The sequence below is a fragment of the Zalophus californianus genome, chromosome 1 (genome assembly GCF_009762305.2).
Source record: "Zalophus californianus isolate mZalCal1 chromosome 1, mZalCal1.pri.v2, whole genome shotgun sequence".
NCBI lineage: Eukaryota > Metazoa > Chordata > Mammalia > Carnivora > Otariidae > Zalophus > Zalophus californianus.
This window is the reverse complement of record NC_045595.1, coordinates 143,747,175-143,763,832: the sequence shown is the minus strand read 5'-3', so window position 1 is coordinate 143,763,832 and position 16,658 is coordinate 143,747,175. Positions and strand designations below refer to the sequence as shown.

The 16,658-nt window shown below is 51.7% G+C and overlaps 1 protein-coding gene and 1 pseudogene across 2 annotated transcripts; both read left to right on the top strand.

Moving 5' to 3' along the window:
- LOC118357252 lies at positions 1–1,836 on the top strand (annotated as a pseudogene).
- A 1,800-nt stretch (positions 1,837–3,636) lies between these two features.
- LRRC15 (leucine rich repeat containing 15) lies at positions 3,637–16,338 on the top strand. Of its 2 annotated transcripts, XR_003518267.2 has the most exons (3): positions 3,637–3,689; positions 11,424–13,600; positions 15,979–16,338. XR_003518267.2 is itself a non-coding variant. In XM_027585381.2 (2 exons), exon 2 carries the CDS (start codon positions 11,429–11,431, stop codon positions 13,169–13,171), a length of 1,743 nt encoding a protein of 580 aa, XP_027441182.1. In that variant the 5' UTR covers positions 3,637–3,689; positions 11,424–11,428; the 3' UTR covers positions 13,172–16,338. The 2 variants fall into 2 exon arrangements, 1 of the variants encoding a protein (XP_027441182.1); XM_027585381.2 differs by having other exon boundaries at positions 11,424–16,338.
- The last annotated feature ends 320 nt before the right edge of the window (positions 16,339–16,658 follow it).

Below are 16,658 nucleotides of genomic sequence, written 5' to 3'. Positions count from 1 at the left end.
ATGGCCTCTAAGTGTCCAAGTGAAAGGAAGAGTTACATGTCTCTCTAAATCAAAAGCTAGAAATGATTAAGCTTCATGAGGAAGGCATGTCAAAAGCTAAGACAAGCCAAAAGCTAGGCCTCTTGTACCAAACAGTTAGCCAAGTTGTGAATGCAAAGGAAGAGTTCTTGAAGGAAATAAAAAGCACTACTCCAGTGAACACATGAATCATAAGACAGTGAAACAGCCTTACCACTGATACAGAGAAAGTGTTAGTGCTTAGGATAGAAGATCAAACCAGACACAATATCCCCTTAAACCAAAGCCTAATCCACAGCAAGGCCCTAACTCTCTTCAATTTTATGAAGGCTGAGAGAGGTGAGGAAGCTGCAGAAGAAAAGTTGGAAGCTAGCAGAGGTGAGTTCATGAGGTTTCAGGAAAGAAGCCATCTCTGTAACATAAAAGTTTAAGGGGAAACAGCAGGTGCTGATGGAGAAGCTGCAGCAAGTCCTCCAGAAGATCTAGCTCAGGTAATTATTAAATGTGGCTACACGAAATAACAGACTTTAAATGTAGACAAAACCACCTTCTGTTGGAAGAAGATGGCATCTAGGAAATTCATAGCTAGAGAGGAGAAGTCAATGCCTGGCTTCAAAGGTTCCAAGGACAGGCTGACTATCTTGGTAGGAGCTAAGGCACCTGGTGACTTGAAGTTGAAACCAATGCTCATTTACCATTCTGAAAACCCTAGGACCTTTAAGAATTATGCTAAATCTACTCTGCCAGTGCTCTATAAATGGAATAACAACACCTGGATGACAGCCCATCCATTTACAACATGTTTACTGAATATTTTAAGCCCACTGTTGAGACCTACTGCTCAGAAAAAATGATTCCTTTAAAAATATTACTGATCACTGACAAAGGACCTGGTCCCCCAAGAGCTCTGATGGGGATGGACAATGAGGTTTTCCTGCCTGCTAGCATAACATCCATTCCACAGCTCATGGATCAAGGAGTCATTTCTACTTTCAAGTCTTATTATTTAAGGAATATATTTCATAGGGCTATAGCTGCTATAGATAGTAATTCCTCTGATGGCTCTGGGCAAAGTAAAAAAAATTTTTTTAAGTAGGCTCCATGCCCAATGTGGGGCTTGAACTCATGACCCTGAGATTGAGAGTCACGTGCTCTACTGACTGAGCCAGCCAGGTACCCCCAGGCAAAGTAAATTGAAAACCTTCTGGAAAGGATTCACCATTCTAGGTGCCATTAATAACATTCGTGATTCCACATTCACAGGAGTTTGGAAGAAGTTGATTCCAACCCTCATGGATGATTTTGAGGGCCCAAGACTCCAGGGAAAGAAGTAGGTGCAGATGTGGGGGAAACAACAAGAGAACTAGAACTGGAAGTGGAGCCTGAAGATGTGGCTGAATTGCTGCAATCTCCTGATGAAACTTGAATGGATGAGGAGTTGCTTCTTATGGATGAGCACAGACAGTGGTTTCTTGAGATGGAATCTACTCCTGGTGCAGATGCTGTGAGGATTGTTGAAAGGACAACAAAGGACTCAGAATATGACATAAACTTAGTTGATAAAACAGAGGCAGGGTTTGAGAGAATTGGCTCCAATTTTGAACGAAGTTCTGCTGCGGGTAAAATGCTATCAAACAGCACTGCATGCTGCAGAGGAATTGTCCCCAAAAGGAAGAGTCAATCAACGTGGCAAACTTCATTGCTGCCTTATTTGAAGAAATTGCCACAGCCAGCCCTGACCTGCAGCAGCCACCACCTCTTCAGTCAACAGCCACCAACATCCCGAAGCTAGACCTTCCACCAGCAAAAAGATCGTGACTTGCTGAAAGCTCAGATGATGGTTAGTATTTTTAAGCAAATAAAGTATTTTTACTTAAGGTCTGTACACTGTTTTAGGCATAATGCTATTGCACACTTAATAGACTACAGTATAGTGTAAACACAACTTTTATATGCACTGGGAGACAAAAAAAAAAAATTCATTTGCCTGGCTTTATTGTGAGACTTGCTTCATTGTGATGGTCTGAAAATGAACCTGCAGTATCTTCAAGGAATGCCTGTACCTAGGACAGCTCCCCGCAACCAAAAATCCTCTGGCCCCAAATATCAATAGTGGTGAGGCTGAGAAACTTGATATAGATAGAATACTGTACAGATGTAACAAGGTGACTGTGGGCTCTCTGATTCACAGCAGGTGCTTCAAAAATGTCCATCCTTCCTCTCTCCGCCCTATTAGCTCCTCATGGGCCAAAGAAAGTATGAGTCATATCTGCTGTCCACAGCTCCCAGTGCGGAGTGGCTGAATGTTAGAATCAGGAAGGAAGGAAAGAAGGTGAAGTGTGTGTGGTATTCTTATTTGAGCAGGTTCTATGGAAAGGCAATTGACACCCCCATTGTGCAGATGCAGAGGTGCCAGGGTAGTAAGAGGGAGGGAGTGCTCCACCTGGAATATTATTTGGAAGGGAGGCTGGTGATTGAAGAGCTGGGGCTGGGCATTGTGTGGAGACCCCTCCAAGCAGTGCTTGCCCCTCTTGGGATCATGCCACTTAATGGACTGGTTGCATTTTGTTGCTGGCTCTGAATCATGGTGCCTCCAATGAGGAGGAATGTGCCATGATTCAGGTGGTAGGGCTTGACCACTGCAAGCCACCCAAGTGACTATTTCAGTAATAACACTATGCACTTTTATGTCTGCCTTTCATCGAAGGTCTCAAAGCACAGTGTAAACATTAATTAAAGCTCTTGGCATTCCATGAGGCATGGTGTGTAAATATCACTCTCCCCACTTGGCTGAGAGGGTAAACTGAGCCAGGGAAGGGCAGGTGGCTCAGCCCAGTGCAGCTCTTGCCTTACTGAGGCTGCATCGTGGAGGACAAGCTTGGGTTTGGCAGCCTCCTCATCCCACCAACTAGGACTTCTTCCTCTTCTTGGTTTCTTGTCCCCCACTAGGGCAACAGGGAGTGGGTTCCAATGCAGAGGTGAAAGGCACCGGGAGCCTCTCATTCTTAAATATGTCCCTTCTTAAATATGCCCCATTCTTAAATATGCCCTCTCATTCTTAAATATGACCCTTGACTGCATCCACCTGTGGGAGGGGGTGGCGAGGGAACAGAGGCCCATGTCGGAGGGAATTGAAACATTGTTTTTAGGCAGAACTTGCTGGGGGCGGGGGTAACTTTATCTTTCTTTGGAACTTAAAATAAGTGCTTTTGCCAAAATGTTAACAATAGGTAAATTGGGTTAGGCAAACAAGAGTGTTCCTTGTATCATTGTTGTCAAATTTCCGGCAATTACATCCCAATAAAAAGTTTGAACGAAAAAGGAAAGACTCAAGGCTTTTCCACAAGCCACGGCGCTTTTCTAGAGCCGAGATGGCCAGCGCAGCGCCTTCGGGACTGCACTGGATGAAAGGGGGAAAGAGGAAAATGTGTCCTTGGAAAACCCCGTGGCGGAAGAGCAGCGGGGCACGCGAGCGGGGGTAGGCTGTGGCCCCCGGCCCGGCCGCCCGCCCCTCCCGCCGCCGCGCCGGCTCGGCCCCCGGCGCTGACTCACGCCCGCCCCGGTTAAATACGGCGAGTGCCCGCCCGGCGCACTCATGCTGCAGCCGTGAGCCGGCCGCGTCCTGCTCTCGCGCTCCCTCTGGTCCACGGCGGGCGGGCGCCGAGCTGCTGGTAAGTGGGCAGGCCGGCCTCCACCTCCTCCCTCCCTGCCTCCCACCGGCCCGCCAGCGCCGGCTCGCCCCTCCACCCCGCTGCCCCCCGCGGACCCCGCTGTCCAGGGCTGGTGGAGACCGGGATGCTCTCAGGAGGGGGCCAAGTGGAGCAGCGCTGGAGGGGTGCCGGGACGGGCCTCCCACCGCCCAGCCAGCCTGGGGCCACCAGCCCCCACCCCCTCGGCGGCTGGCTCCCTGACCAGCCTCCTGCCTCATGAGGTCAATCTGGGGGTGCTGCCCAGACGTTCTGCAGGGGGCAAGGTGCACTGAGAGTTGACTAAGTTAGCACACCAGTGACCCCTCGAGTTTACCTCTTTCGGGAACTAGCTCCCCTGGGGGAAGAGTTTCTCTTGTTCAAAGATTCAGGTTCTTTGACTCCTCCTTTTGCTAGCACTCACTGTGGTGGCCACAGGTGGCCCGCCCTGCGTGTAGGTCTGTCCAGGACCCACGGAGGGGTTACCGGAAGACAGATCTGTCCTCTTTTTGCGGACTTAAGAGTTGCTGCAGGAGTGAGTTCAGCCGACGTGCCCTGCCTGGTTGGGATTTCCAGTTTGGACCTCAGCTGTGGACTCAGAGTTGTTTCGGGTTCTAAATTTGTGTGTGGCTTAGGCGACCCCATTCAGGCAGCTTTGCCCTCTCGCCAGCTGGAAGTGTCCGGGTGTGGCCAGGGCTGTCGGTTCTGAGCTGGGGCTCCGGGCCGCAGATGGATTTGTGATGATGGTGGGGTGCCTTTAAAATTGTGACTCTGGTAGCTTTACGGGCATCTCTGCTCAAAGGTGGAGGCAGGGGCAAGGCCCAGGAACCAGCTGTGGGAAACCAGAACTTTCCTAGAGCTTTCCCATCTGTGCCAGAGTGTGAGCAAGCCAGGGCCAAATGTGTTACCTCAGGGCAGGCTGCCATGCTCTTGGAGAAGGTGTCCCTCAGGCTGAAGGTGCTGGATGCCCGTCTGCCATATTCCGGCTTCCCTGGGGTTATCTGGGATTCCATCCCCATCCATTGCCTCCAGAATTTAGAACTCCTCTAATGGCTGTCACATCTTTCATTCTGCACTGATTGGACATCTGGGGTACATTCGGGGCCAGACAGTCCCATTTGCCTGTGGTCTTGAGTCAGCGGGCGGGCTCGGCCGTGAGGAGACCAGCCTGTGAGCGAGGTCGGGGCCGGGGGAGCGTTCTGAACACTCCCCGCAGAAATTTGGGGCACCCCAGGCTCCCCTAGGCCTGGTGGATGCTTGGTGGGGCTTGCTCTGTAACTGGGGGTGGTGGTGGGGGGCTGCAGGTGGGAGTAGATCCAGATGTGGAGAAATAGGGAGAGATGGGGGAGAAGCTCAGTCCCAGTTCGTCCCAACTTGGTCCTGCCAGCAAACACTCCCGAGGCTGTGATTACACAAGGCAAATTGCTTCCCAGAATCCTGACCACGAAGGAATGACTGCAGCTTCTGGTTTCATGGCTTCTCGGGCTTTGGGGACACAGGATTTAGAAAGTGTCTCCAAGATGCTTTGCGGAGAGGTTCATGAATCTATTTGGGATCCCCTAGGTGTCAGCCCGAGGAGAGGGCTGTAGCTTCTTTCATTCAAACCCCGAGTGGGAGCCTCTCCCAGCTCTGCTGGCAAGTTTTTCCATATGTCCTGCTGCTTTTGCCAAGCTAATTACAGCCCTGCTCTGGCCTCTGCAGGAAGCCCTACCTCCCCGAACCCTGGGGCTGGAAAGGACTTGCTTTTTCTTACTCATTTTCTTTTTTAAACAAATGAACAATATGTTGGCTTTGAAGGTCCAGGAGAGATGGGGTCAGCAACTGAACTGGGTGGGGAATGACGGTGTGGCCGTGTGGCCGGTCTTCCCTTGGGGCTCCAGGATGCATTGTGTTTGGGGTAGAGCGTTCCTAATTCCGGTAAATCCCTGAAGGGGCTGTGTGTTGAGATTATGGGATTAACCTCTTCTGGCAACCCCTTCTGTTCCTTCCTTCGACTCTTCCAGGCCACTCAGGTGAAACTGAGCTCACATGAGCTAGCCGAGGTCGTGGCTTGACGTTCAGTCTCCCTGATCCTGAGTTCAGGCTCTCTGTTCTTGGCAGTAAATGACACAGGTCAGGAGCATGTGTTTGTGCTGGGCTAGACTCCCAGGGGTGCTTCTGAGTGCAGACCATAGGAACCTACATCTGAGTCACTTGGGGAATTTGTTAAATAGTGCAGAGTCCTGGTCTCACCCAGACCTGGGAATCAGGATCTCTGTGCGTGGAGCCTCCGGAGATCCTGATTTTACTCAACAGCAGAAGGAACAGGAATTGTCATTGACATTTTTCTTTTTAAAGATTTTATTTATTTGAAAGAGAGAGAATGAGAGAGAGAGAGAGAGAGAGAGAGAGAGAGAGAGAGCACACGAGAGGGGGGAGGGTCAGAGGGAGAAGCAGACTCCCCGCTGAGCAGGGAGCCCGATGTGGGACTCGATCCCAGGACTCCAGGATCATGACCTGAGCCGAAGGCAGTCGCTTAACCAACTGAGCCACCCAGGCGCCCCTGTCGTTGACATTTATTGGGTACTCATATTGTGCCAAGAAGGACTCTAAGTGCTTCGAAGGGAGCACTCACTTAATCCTCATGGCTGCAATGCTGTGAGGTCAGGTCTATGAAACAAGCGTCCCAGGATCTTCTAGGTGATTTTTACATACTGATTTGGGGTGTAGGGTGGGTACCCCCTGTTTAGTGAGATGGGCACCGTCTGGATGCACTGAGTCTCTCAGTCGGTGACTTCGGACCCGTTGGATAGAGCACTGATGAGCAGTTTGATGGAGGCGGATACTGGCGGGAGGCAGTAGCGGGGATGCTGCTGGTGGTGGTACAGAAGCCATCAGCAACTCCAAGCCTGACACCTCCCTCCGCTGGATGGGGCAACCTGTCATTGCAGATGGCGCCATGTTTAGGGAGAGGGCACAGGCCAGGGAGGGAGATCGTCTCTCTGGGCCTCCGTTTCCCCAGGTGCCCTGGACAGGGGCAGGACCAGACGCTCCCTAATCCCATGAAATGGCTCTTGGCTATTTGAAGATTCACTGATTAACAAGTGGGTTTGCCCTGCCTGGAAAGCCTTTGAAACGAGGTAAATGGGTCTGAGTTCCTCCGGGCTCGGCATGAAGGGGGGGCCAGGCCAGGTGGCATTGTCGGCCGTCCGGGGTGACCTATATGGAAGGGAAGATGAAGAGAATGGTGGGGCTTCAGGCCCGATTTCCTTTCTGTCTCCAGTCAGAAGGTATCAGAGCTATCAAGGGCCTTTGGAAGTCTTTACAGGAGGGGAAATTGAGGTCTGGAGAATTTACCCAAACTCACCCTCCAATTTAGTGTCAAGACCAGAGTAGCACATCTGTCTGCCAGGCTCTTTCCAGAAGCCTTGCTCCGTGGCATGGACATAAGAAGGCATCTCCTTCCAGGGAGCGTCATGTTAAGGGGATGTGAATGATGGTAATAAACCAAAAAAGCGCCAACCCACCAACCAACCAACCAAGCCCAGGGCTTCCAGGCTAATTATGTGTTTAGTCATGAATGACAGGTAGTTCTCGCTGAAGAGACTCACAGCCAAGGCGCCTGGGCCAAGTGCTTCTACTCCTGGGGAGGGACCACGTCAGACTGTCCAGGTGAGCTGTCTGTCTGTCCGCTTGGCTCACTGAATTCCTGGGCCAGCGACAGACCCCAGGCTGGCCCTCCTCCCAGGACAGCGGCCGGACTGAGTTGCTGCAGTGATGGGGAACGCGTTCGGTCGCCCTGGGGGAGGAGGGTGTAATTAGGGTAGCTTTGTGGGTCTTTAACTGGCATTTGTCACGGCTGCCAAGCGGCCCTGGGCAGCGTGGGCTATTAGGCTGCTGTATGCTGGACTCCTGAGGGCCACGGGCTGCTGAGTACGCCTGCCTCGCTTGCTCAAGATCGCAGGGCCCGGCAGGCGGGCAGGCCGTCCAGCCCCGCTTCTGCGGGCCCTCCCTCCCCTGAGGGCTCTGCAGCTGAGTTTGAGGTGGGCTCTTTGGAGGTCCTTTGGAGCAGTGAGTGCCATGTGGCAGTAACAAGTGCTGGAAAACAGGAAACCACCGCATGTGGGCTGGGGTAGACTCTGCAGACATAAGGATTTATAAAAAGGAAAATCTGCAAATTCTTGCAATATTTCTCAAGCTGAGTGTGGTCCATTTTAAACAACAGTGGCTCTGTTCCAATAAGGGGATTATCTTTTCGCTCTTTCTCCCAGGGCATGAGGCAGCCTCCCCTGGCTCTGAGCCCTTCCCGGGGCTGGCCTGATGCCCCCACCCCAGCTGGGGAGTGCAGACTCAGAGAAGCCTCGGGGTGGGTCCTCGGAGGGCACCTCAGCCCACACCCTCACTGACAGATGGGGCAATTTGACAGAGACTGCCTTGGGCTTGCCACATTATGGACACTTAATTTAGTCTCTGACATTTGGGCTACAACACCATTTTGAAGCATGCTGGGCATAGGAGTAGACATTAAAGATAAACAAGTACTAGCTAGTACATCACCAGGCGCCCCAGAGCTCCACCTTTTGAAAGTCAGTCCAGGGGGTAAGTCTCTCACACATGCATGTACCAGGGGGATGGGCAAACACCCCCACCTGCCCACACAGACCCCTGGGAGCACAGGCACGATCATCTCGGTAGATGGCTCTCAGACCCTGGCCCTCTGGGACTCAGCCATAGAATCCCGAAGTCTTGGGGATAGACGGGCCATCAGCCGTCATCCAGTTCAGTATCCAGCAGGTGTAGGCGTCTTCTGTCCAGCTTCCTTTCCAGACAGTTGCTCAGCCTCTGCTTGAACACTTCCAGTGATGGGGAGCTTACTACCTCCATGGGTTGTCCATTCTGATTCAGACAAGCTCTCTTCGGTGGTGAACTGAAATATGCTGCCCCATAGCTTCGGCATACCACTTTTGACCTCTGGAGGCACAGTGAGTCCCAGGGCAATCCCTCATGGATCCTTGGAAAGTGCTAGTAGCTTCCTTCACAGATGCTCTTCTAGCTATCCATGCACAGTTCCTTCAGCGGATGCTCAGATATTCTGGGTTCTGGGTACCCTGATGGTCCCCTTACCCTTCTCTACCAGGCCGTCAAGAGGCTGGTTTGTTATTAGTCTTCTTGAAGTTCAGGGTGGGACTGGGCCCAGCAGTACAGGTGTGGTCTGATCAGGGCAGAGCAGAGGAAGACCATCATTTCCTTTGTTCCATACTTCATACTTCTACTGGTGCAAGCTAAGATCACATTCATTTTTCTGGGCAGTCTCCTTTCTCTGTTACTAGCAATAAAAAGCCTTTAAGTCGTTCTCCTGGGGTGGATGTTGAGTCACTTTTTCTGTGCCCCCTGTTTAGGCTGTTTATTTTCCGCTCTCAGGTTCTGAACCTGACTTTTGTCTATGCAAGTTCGTCCTTCTGGATGTGTCCATAGCTTCATCTGGCCCCATGACTCTGCATCTAGACTCTGTTGGCCAAGTTATTATTCATTCTTTCCTCCATCATTTTATGTACTTATTCAAGTCCTTAATGCAAAATTACAACTGGTCAGGGCTTGGATGGCTGTGAATAAATAAAAAATCAAGGTCTGGGTGGGTGGGGATGAACTTGGGTTCTGTCCTCCGAGCAGGCTTGTTGGTGGGGGAGGGGGGGCATGTCGGGAAAAAGGTGCATTGAGTTAAGGCCAGGTTGGGAAGCCTGGATTATTCTGAGTTATGGGCCAGGCCTAGGACTCTATGAGTTCAGGAAGAGAGGCCAGAGAAATATCTTCTCCACCCAGCCAGTTTATTATGCCCTATATGCCATCATTTGAAATTCCTTCTTCTGATTCAGGATTTTTGCTTATTAAAAGGAGAGGCATTGCATTAACACTCAAAGTACTCACCCAAGAATCTGTTGGATTAAGCTCTGAGCCTCAGTTTCCCTGCTTCATGCATCCCCATAAAATAGTGGGAATGTATGATCAGCAGTTCTTAACCCTTTGGAAGTTAGAGACTCCTTTGAACCTCAGATGGAAGTTACAGATGCTGCTCTACCCAGACACAGAAATCCTTAGTCCCTGGAGTAAGAATGTCAAGATTAAAATACACTTTGAGGCCTTCCCGACCTCCAAGAGCCTATAGAGTCCGTGTTGCGGATGAACTTGAACACTCGCACACATTTGCCCGGCACTGTGCGGGACACCCTCACATCCATTCTCCTGTTTGCTCCGCTCAGTGGCCTCAAGAGGGGGCAGAAGTTATCATCCCAACTTAACACATGAGGAAGCTGAGCTTGAAGGCTCCAAGTTTCCTTCAAGGTCAAACAGCTAGCTGGTGGTTCCTTTTTTTTTTTTTTTTTAAGATTTTATTTATTTATTTCACAGAGAGAGACACAATGAGAGAGGGAACGCAAGCAGGGGGAGTGGGAGAGGGAGAAGCAGGCTTCCCGCGGAGCAGGGAGCCCAACACGGGGCTCCATCCCAGGACCCCGGGATCATGACCTGAGCCGAAGGCAGACGCTTAACAACTGAGCCACCCAGACGCCCCTAGCTAGTGGTTCTTAACTATTCATGTAGGTAGGGCTCTGTCCATACCTCATGTCCCCACCACATTGTATACATTATCTGTAATTAGGTAGATAGATAATTCTCATGACCCCTGACCTCAAACATCGAACCTTTCGTGAATTTGGCTCCATCCCCAGATCAGCACCATGCCTGCAGGAGCATCTGGCCCTACAACATTTGAGCTCAAAGGGCATCTTAAGTTTTCTGGGACTTACTTGAGGTCCCTCAGTGTTTCTTTGTGGAAACCGGAACTAGGACCCAGAAGGCCACAACAGCCCCTTCCAGTGAGACAGGAAGTGGCACAGATAATTTTCTTTCATCTGGAAGGTGGTTTGAATTAAGCCTCCATGAAGTGCCTGTGAACGGGTTCAGGAAGGGCCAGGTTGTCAGTCACGGTGGTGGGGCTGGGCGGGGCGGTGCTGGGGGGGCCCAGGCGGGGGAAGAGCGGAGCTTGCCCTGTAGCCTTTTCCGCCAGATGGGCAGTGCGTCCCACCTTTGCTGGCTGCCACTGCTCTCCCAGCTGACCTCCAAGTGCATGGTCTCAGCATTTCTCCCAGATTCAGGCCCCATGTATTTGGTCTCATTTCCTATCTGTTCCTCCTGGGGAGATCATGTTCAACCGGCAAGTTCAGGTGCTATGGGGGATACACACAGATGTATCTGATCTGGGGATTTTGTATCCAGACAAGATACTGTTCCTGCCTTAAGGAATCTATAGGGATGAAAGATGAACATCCCTGCCCTTGAAAAGCTTATTGACTAGAGAAGGACACAGGAACATAACAAATGCCATACAGAGCCGGCATGGCCGTAGTGGACGCTGGGAAGACCACCTGCGTGGGAGGGCAACTAACGCTGACTCACGGTATCTGGGGAAGCTTCCTAGAGGTGACTGCATTTGAGCTGGACTTGGAAGTATGGGAAAGATTTAGTTGAGGACAAAGAGTACTCTGGGTGGGGGGAATTGCTTGGGCAAAGGCGTGGGGAGAAGGTGGAAGAGGCTGGCTGACCAGATCACAGGTAGCATAAGTCGGGGTATGTGATGATGGAGTTCAAAGGCAAGCCAGTGTTCGACACCAAAGATGTTGACTTAGATATAACCGCAGTGTCGGTGAGATAACCCCGAATCACGTGTGCTCTCTCCCCTTGCAGAGGCCATGCCACTGAAACATTTTCTTCTTTTGCTGGTGGGCTGCCAAGCCTGGAGTGCAGGGCTGGCCTACTATGGCTGCCCAAGTGAGTGTACCTGCTCTAGGGCCTCCCAGGTGGAATGCACCGGGGCGCGCATTGTGGCGGTGCCCACTCCCCTGCCCTGGAATGCCATGAGCCTGCAGATCCTCAACACGCACATCACTGAACTCAACGAGTCCCCATTCCTCAACATCTCTGCCCTGATTGCCCTGAGGATTGAGAAGAATGAGCTGTCCCACATCATGCCCGGCGCCTTTCGAAACCTAGGCTCATTGCGTTACCTCAGCCTCGCCAACAACAAGCTTCAGGTTCTGCCTATTGGCCTCTTCCAGGGCCTGAACAACCTCGAGTCGCTCCTTCTATCTAGCAACCAGCTGGTGCAGATCCAGCCGGCACACTTCTCCCAGTTCAGCAACCTCAAAGAGCTGCAGCTGCATGGAAACCACTTGGAATATATCCCTGATGGTGTCTTCGACCACCTGGTGGGTCTCACGAAGCTCAATCTAGGCAAGAATAGCCTCACCCACCTTTCGCCCAGGATTTTCCAGCGCCTGGGCAACCTCCAGGTCCTCCGGCTGTATGAGAACAGGCTCTCAGAAATCCCTATGGGCACTTTTGATGGGTGTGGAAACCTCCAGGAGCTGGCCCTACAGCAGAACCAGATTGGTATGCTCTCCCCTGGCCTCTTCCACAACAACCGTAACCTCCAGAAGCTCTATCTGTCCAACAACCACATCTCCCAGTTGCCCCCTGGCATCTTCATGCAGCTGCCCCAGCTCAACCGTCTCACGCTTTTTGGGAATTCCCTAAAGGAGCTCTCACCGGGGATCTTTGGGCCGATGCACAACCTGCGTGAGCTTTGGCTCTACGACAACCACATCACTTCTCTACCTGACAACGTCTTCAGCGACCTCCGCCAGCTGCAGGTCCTGATCCTCAGTCGTAACCAGATCAACTACATCTCCCCAGACGCCTTCAATGGGCTGGCGGATCTTCGGGAGCTGTCCCTCCACACCAATGCGCTGCAAGAGCTGGATGGGAGCGTCTTCCGCATGTTGGTCAGCCTGCAGAACATCTCCTTGCAGAACAACCGCCTCAGACAGCTCCCAGGGAATATCTTCGCCAATGTCAATGGCCTCATGACCATCCAGCTGCAGAACAACCAGCTGGAGAACCTGCCCATGGGCATCTTTGACCACCTGGGGAACCTGTGTGAGCTGAGGCTCTATGACAACCCCTGGAGGTGTGACTCTGACATCCTTCCACTCCACAACTGGCTCCTGCTCAACCAGCCCAGGTTGGGGACAGATGCTCTCCCGGTGTGTTTCAGCCCACCCAGTGTCCGAGGCCAGTCCCTCATCATCATCAACGTCAACGCTGCTGTCCCCAGTGTCCAGGTCCCAGTGATGCCCAGCTACCCAGAAACACCACAGTACCCGGACACACCCAGCTTCCCTGACACCACCTCCATCTCCACTACTGACTTCACCAGCCCCATGGGGGATTACACCGATCTGACCACCGTTGAGGTCACCGATGACCGCAGCACGTGGGGCATGACCCAGGCCCAGAGTGGGCTGGCCATTGCCGCCATTGTCATTGGCATCGTTGCCCTGGCCTGTTCCCTGGTTGCCTGCATCTGCTGTTGCTGTGGCAAGAAGAGGAACCATGCGGTCCTGATGCAGATGAAGGCACCCAATGAGTGTTGAAGGGGCGGGCTGGAGGCAGCGCTGGGGAAGAGTGGGAGCACTGGAGGATCTGGGAGTTTCATCATTGTGCCTCCATCCCTGGGTCCACAGAGCCATCCCCCACTCCCTCTCACTGGTCCCTGAGAGAAAGGCGCCCCCACCTTTTCCTGACCTGCCTGGTTCTCCTCTAGAGAACTACAGGAGAACCAGCTCTTGCAGGACTTCTTACCACCAGGGAGATCCAACCGGCCATGGCAAAAACCTCATGGCGTTTCTAATTCACGTCCCTGGGCTTCATTCGAGAAAGCCCTTCTCCACAGCCTTACCAGCTCTCCTCCAACAAGCTTCCCTGCGCCCGCGGCCCTGCTGGCCTCTGTAGACTCAGTTACCACGCCGGCTCACTTTGTGGGAATAGTTCTCCACGGGGACAGCTTCTCTCCTAAGTAGGATGTAAGTTGATTTCCCTTCCTTTGCTCCACCCCCATCTGTGGCATGCTCTCCCCTGTCCCCACAAATGAAAGGTCTCCCTTGATTTTCTGCTCCTGAAGGCAGAGTAAGTTCTCTCCTCACAGAAGGCTTCCACCCACTCAGCTGGCTTCCTAGGAGCTGCCAAGCACCTGGTTTTTGGGTCGCTGTGCAAGAGGCCCCTCGGCTCCCGCAGAGAGAGTCACTGTCAGCGTCTCTCATGGGGTCGTTATCTGGAGAAGGAAGACTGGCACCTGTGCAACAAGTCAGCCTTATAGAGATTTCTGAACCGCAGATTTTGCTTTGAAAATGTTGGTCCTTTGAGGGATAAGGTCATGTAGAATGTCTGACCCCTAAAAACCTTGAAAATCAGCTTACTAGTACTGGATGGAGAAAGCACCCTGGCACTTGGGGTGTCCTTACGTTCATCCCTAGGGTTTTTCTCTTTTAACTTTTTATTGAAGTATAACACATACAGAAACATGGGAGCGTGACTGTGTAGAGTTTGATGGATCTTCACAAACAGTTCACACCCGTGTAATCAGCATCCAGATCGAGAAACAGGACATCACTAGTATCCTCCATCGTGGACTTTTACTGGAGAAGACAGGCTTGTGGAGATGGGTCCCCAAGAGCCAGGACGGCCCCTCAATGCCCCTGCCAGCCTGCCCTTGCCAAGACCCAGCTGCTGGGGTGGGGGAGACGATGTGGGTACATTCTGGCCTGGATAGGAGATGTAATCAAATCCCCACACCCCGAGGCACCCAGAGCGGCCAGGTCAGAGGCATCTCGACAGCAGAGGCCCCTGCAAGCACACATCTTTCTCCGCCAGCAAGCTGTCCCCTGCTCATCGGAGGCCCCTCTGCCTGGGCCTTTTATGGGCATGCTCTGCCTCTATCTGTTTTTAATTTTCACTTTCCATTTGGGGGAAGCGAAATAGTTTGGAGATGAGAGCCTTCAATTGAACAGCTGAGTGTAATGGAACCTGGTAATCCTTCTAGTGTGGTAAAATTCTCCATCAATGTTCCAGTCAGCTAGACACTGAAATTCAGAATGCTCACATATGGGAGGCAACATCAGGGCACACAGATAGGTCACGCTGGGTCTGGGGGCTCTCTGGAGTTCCTTCTGCCTGTGGCCTGCTTATAAGAGTTAAGTGTTTGGTGCAGGGTTATCTTCCTCCTTGAGTGCTAGCCACATAAATACCTGCCTTCAGTACCTTCCTGCTACACACGTATTCACACTGGTAAAGAAATTGTGCTCATGGCAACTCATGTCTTTGTTCGGACAACTGGTCTATCAGTTCAGAAATAAAAACAGTGAAATGGAGAATTTTAGCTGTCTGTGTCTGCCCAGGAAAGAGCTGCAGCCGGTGCTGTAAGGATTTGGAAATCCTGACGGGCTCTGACTAGTTTTCTCTGTCCCACAAGACAAATAAGAAATTGCCTGAGGCTTTAGTGGCATGATGCTGACAGGTACCCAACAAAACAGGTCCAGGAAAGGATGTGTGTAAGAACTAGTACACTGTATAGTTTTTTTCTCTGTCCCAGAGAATCTGGGGAAGATGGGGCCTGTCAAAGGCAAAAGACATCTTCTCCCCAAGGTAAATCTGGGTCTCCAAAAGGTTTACCAAAGATTTGTAGCAACTGGTGGACATGTACCAAGACTTGCCAGGGCCCAAAAGGAAGTGAGCCTAGAGCTTGGGGCATGGGCATCATTCCATTGATGGTGGCCTGCCTGCTGGTCCTGGGGCCATCAGGAGAAGCTGGGCTTGCTTTCCTCCAGATAGGAAGCATGGTTTAGCACTGTATTCGTCAAGGTGCTCCTTATGAGTAGGCTCCAGTGTCTCATTGTGCAAGGGTGCAAGTGGGTACCTGGCAGAGAGGTGAGGAAGGAGTCCTTTTCACCCAGTGTGTCCTGCCCTTCTGGACCCAGAACCCTTGGGTAGTCCTGGCATTGGCCATGACATTGGAGGTCTTTTCTTCCAAGCCCAGGATAGCAACATGTTTCCCCAGACCAAAGGTTGGCCTGAGGGCATCTGTCCTCAGATGTCTCCATGCAGGAGCACCCCTTCGTGGGGCTGGTGAACTCTTTACATGATGCTCTGAGCTTGTCTGGTCCTTTCTCCCATCAGAGTGGATTGGATGGAGCCATTGGACCTCCTCTTCCATGGCAGGCCTTTTGGCCTCTCTGAACCATGTTGTCTGGTCAGGGAGCTACCAGGAAAGCTGGATGGAGTTTCCTTTCCAACAAGACATTGCATTTGCTCACTTTTCAGGGCTGGAGTGAGCTGCTTGGTCCCCCCAAGTTGAGGTAGGGTACAGAATCCACTTTAATTTCCCCGTTTGCTCACTGGCCCCTAGGTCACCTTGCCGGTACCAGCAGCCTCCATTTGGAGTGAAGGGTCAATGTTGGAGAAAAGAGAATAAAAACCAGTTAGAACCACCGTTTTTCAAAAATGCTTACTGTGTGTAGATACCCTTTAAAGTACTGAACAAGCATTTTCTTTTTAAGCCTGACAACACCTCTGTGCATGGGTACTACCGTTATGCCCTGGAAATGGGTCTAAACTCACTCTTTCTTCTGCAACATTATTCAGTGAGCTGTGGGTTTTCTTTCTCTCTTCACACTTTCTTTTTTTTTTTTTAAAGATTTTATTTATTTGAAACAGAGAGAGACACAGCGAGAGAGGGAACACAAGCAGGGGGAGTGGGAGAGGGAGAAGCAGGCTTCCCGTGGAGCAGGGAGGTCAATGTGGGGCTCAATCCCAGGACCCTGAGATCATGACCTGAGTGGAAGGCAGATGCTTAATGACTGAGCCACCCAGGCGCCCCTCTCTCTTCACACTTTGTACAAGACCTCATGACCTGTCCTGGGCTTTCATCCGTAAAGAAAATGGGAGTCACTTTCCTGCTGCTTCCTACAGTCTTAGCCATTGGAACCTCACCTGCTACTGTGTGGATCAAAAGCTTTGTCCATACAGGCGAACATTCAGCTCACCCATCCACTAAAGAAAAAGAGCAGTTTCAGGAATCTGTTTCCA

What these genes read in the sequence shown, in the direction of transcription:
- LRRC15 (XM_027585381.2), top strand. Translation starts at nt 11,429, where the DNA reads ATGCCACTGAAACATTTTCTTCTTTTGCTGGTGGGCTGCCAAGCCTGG.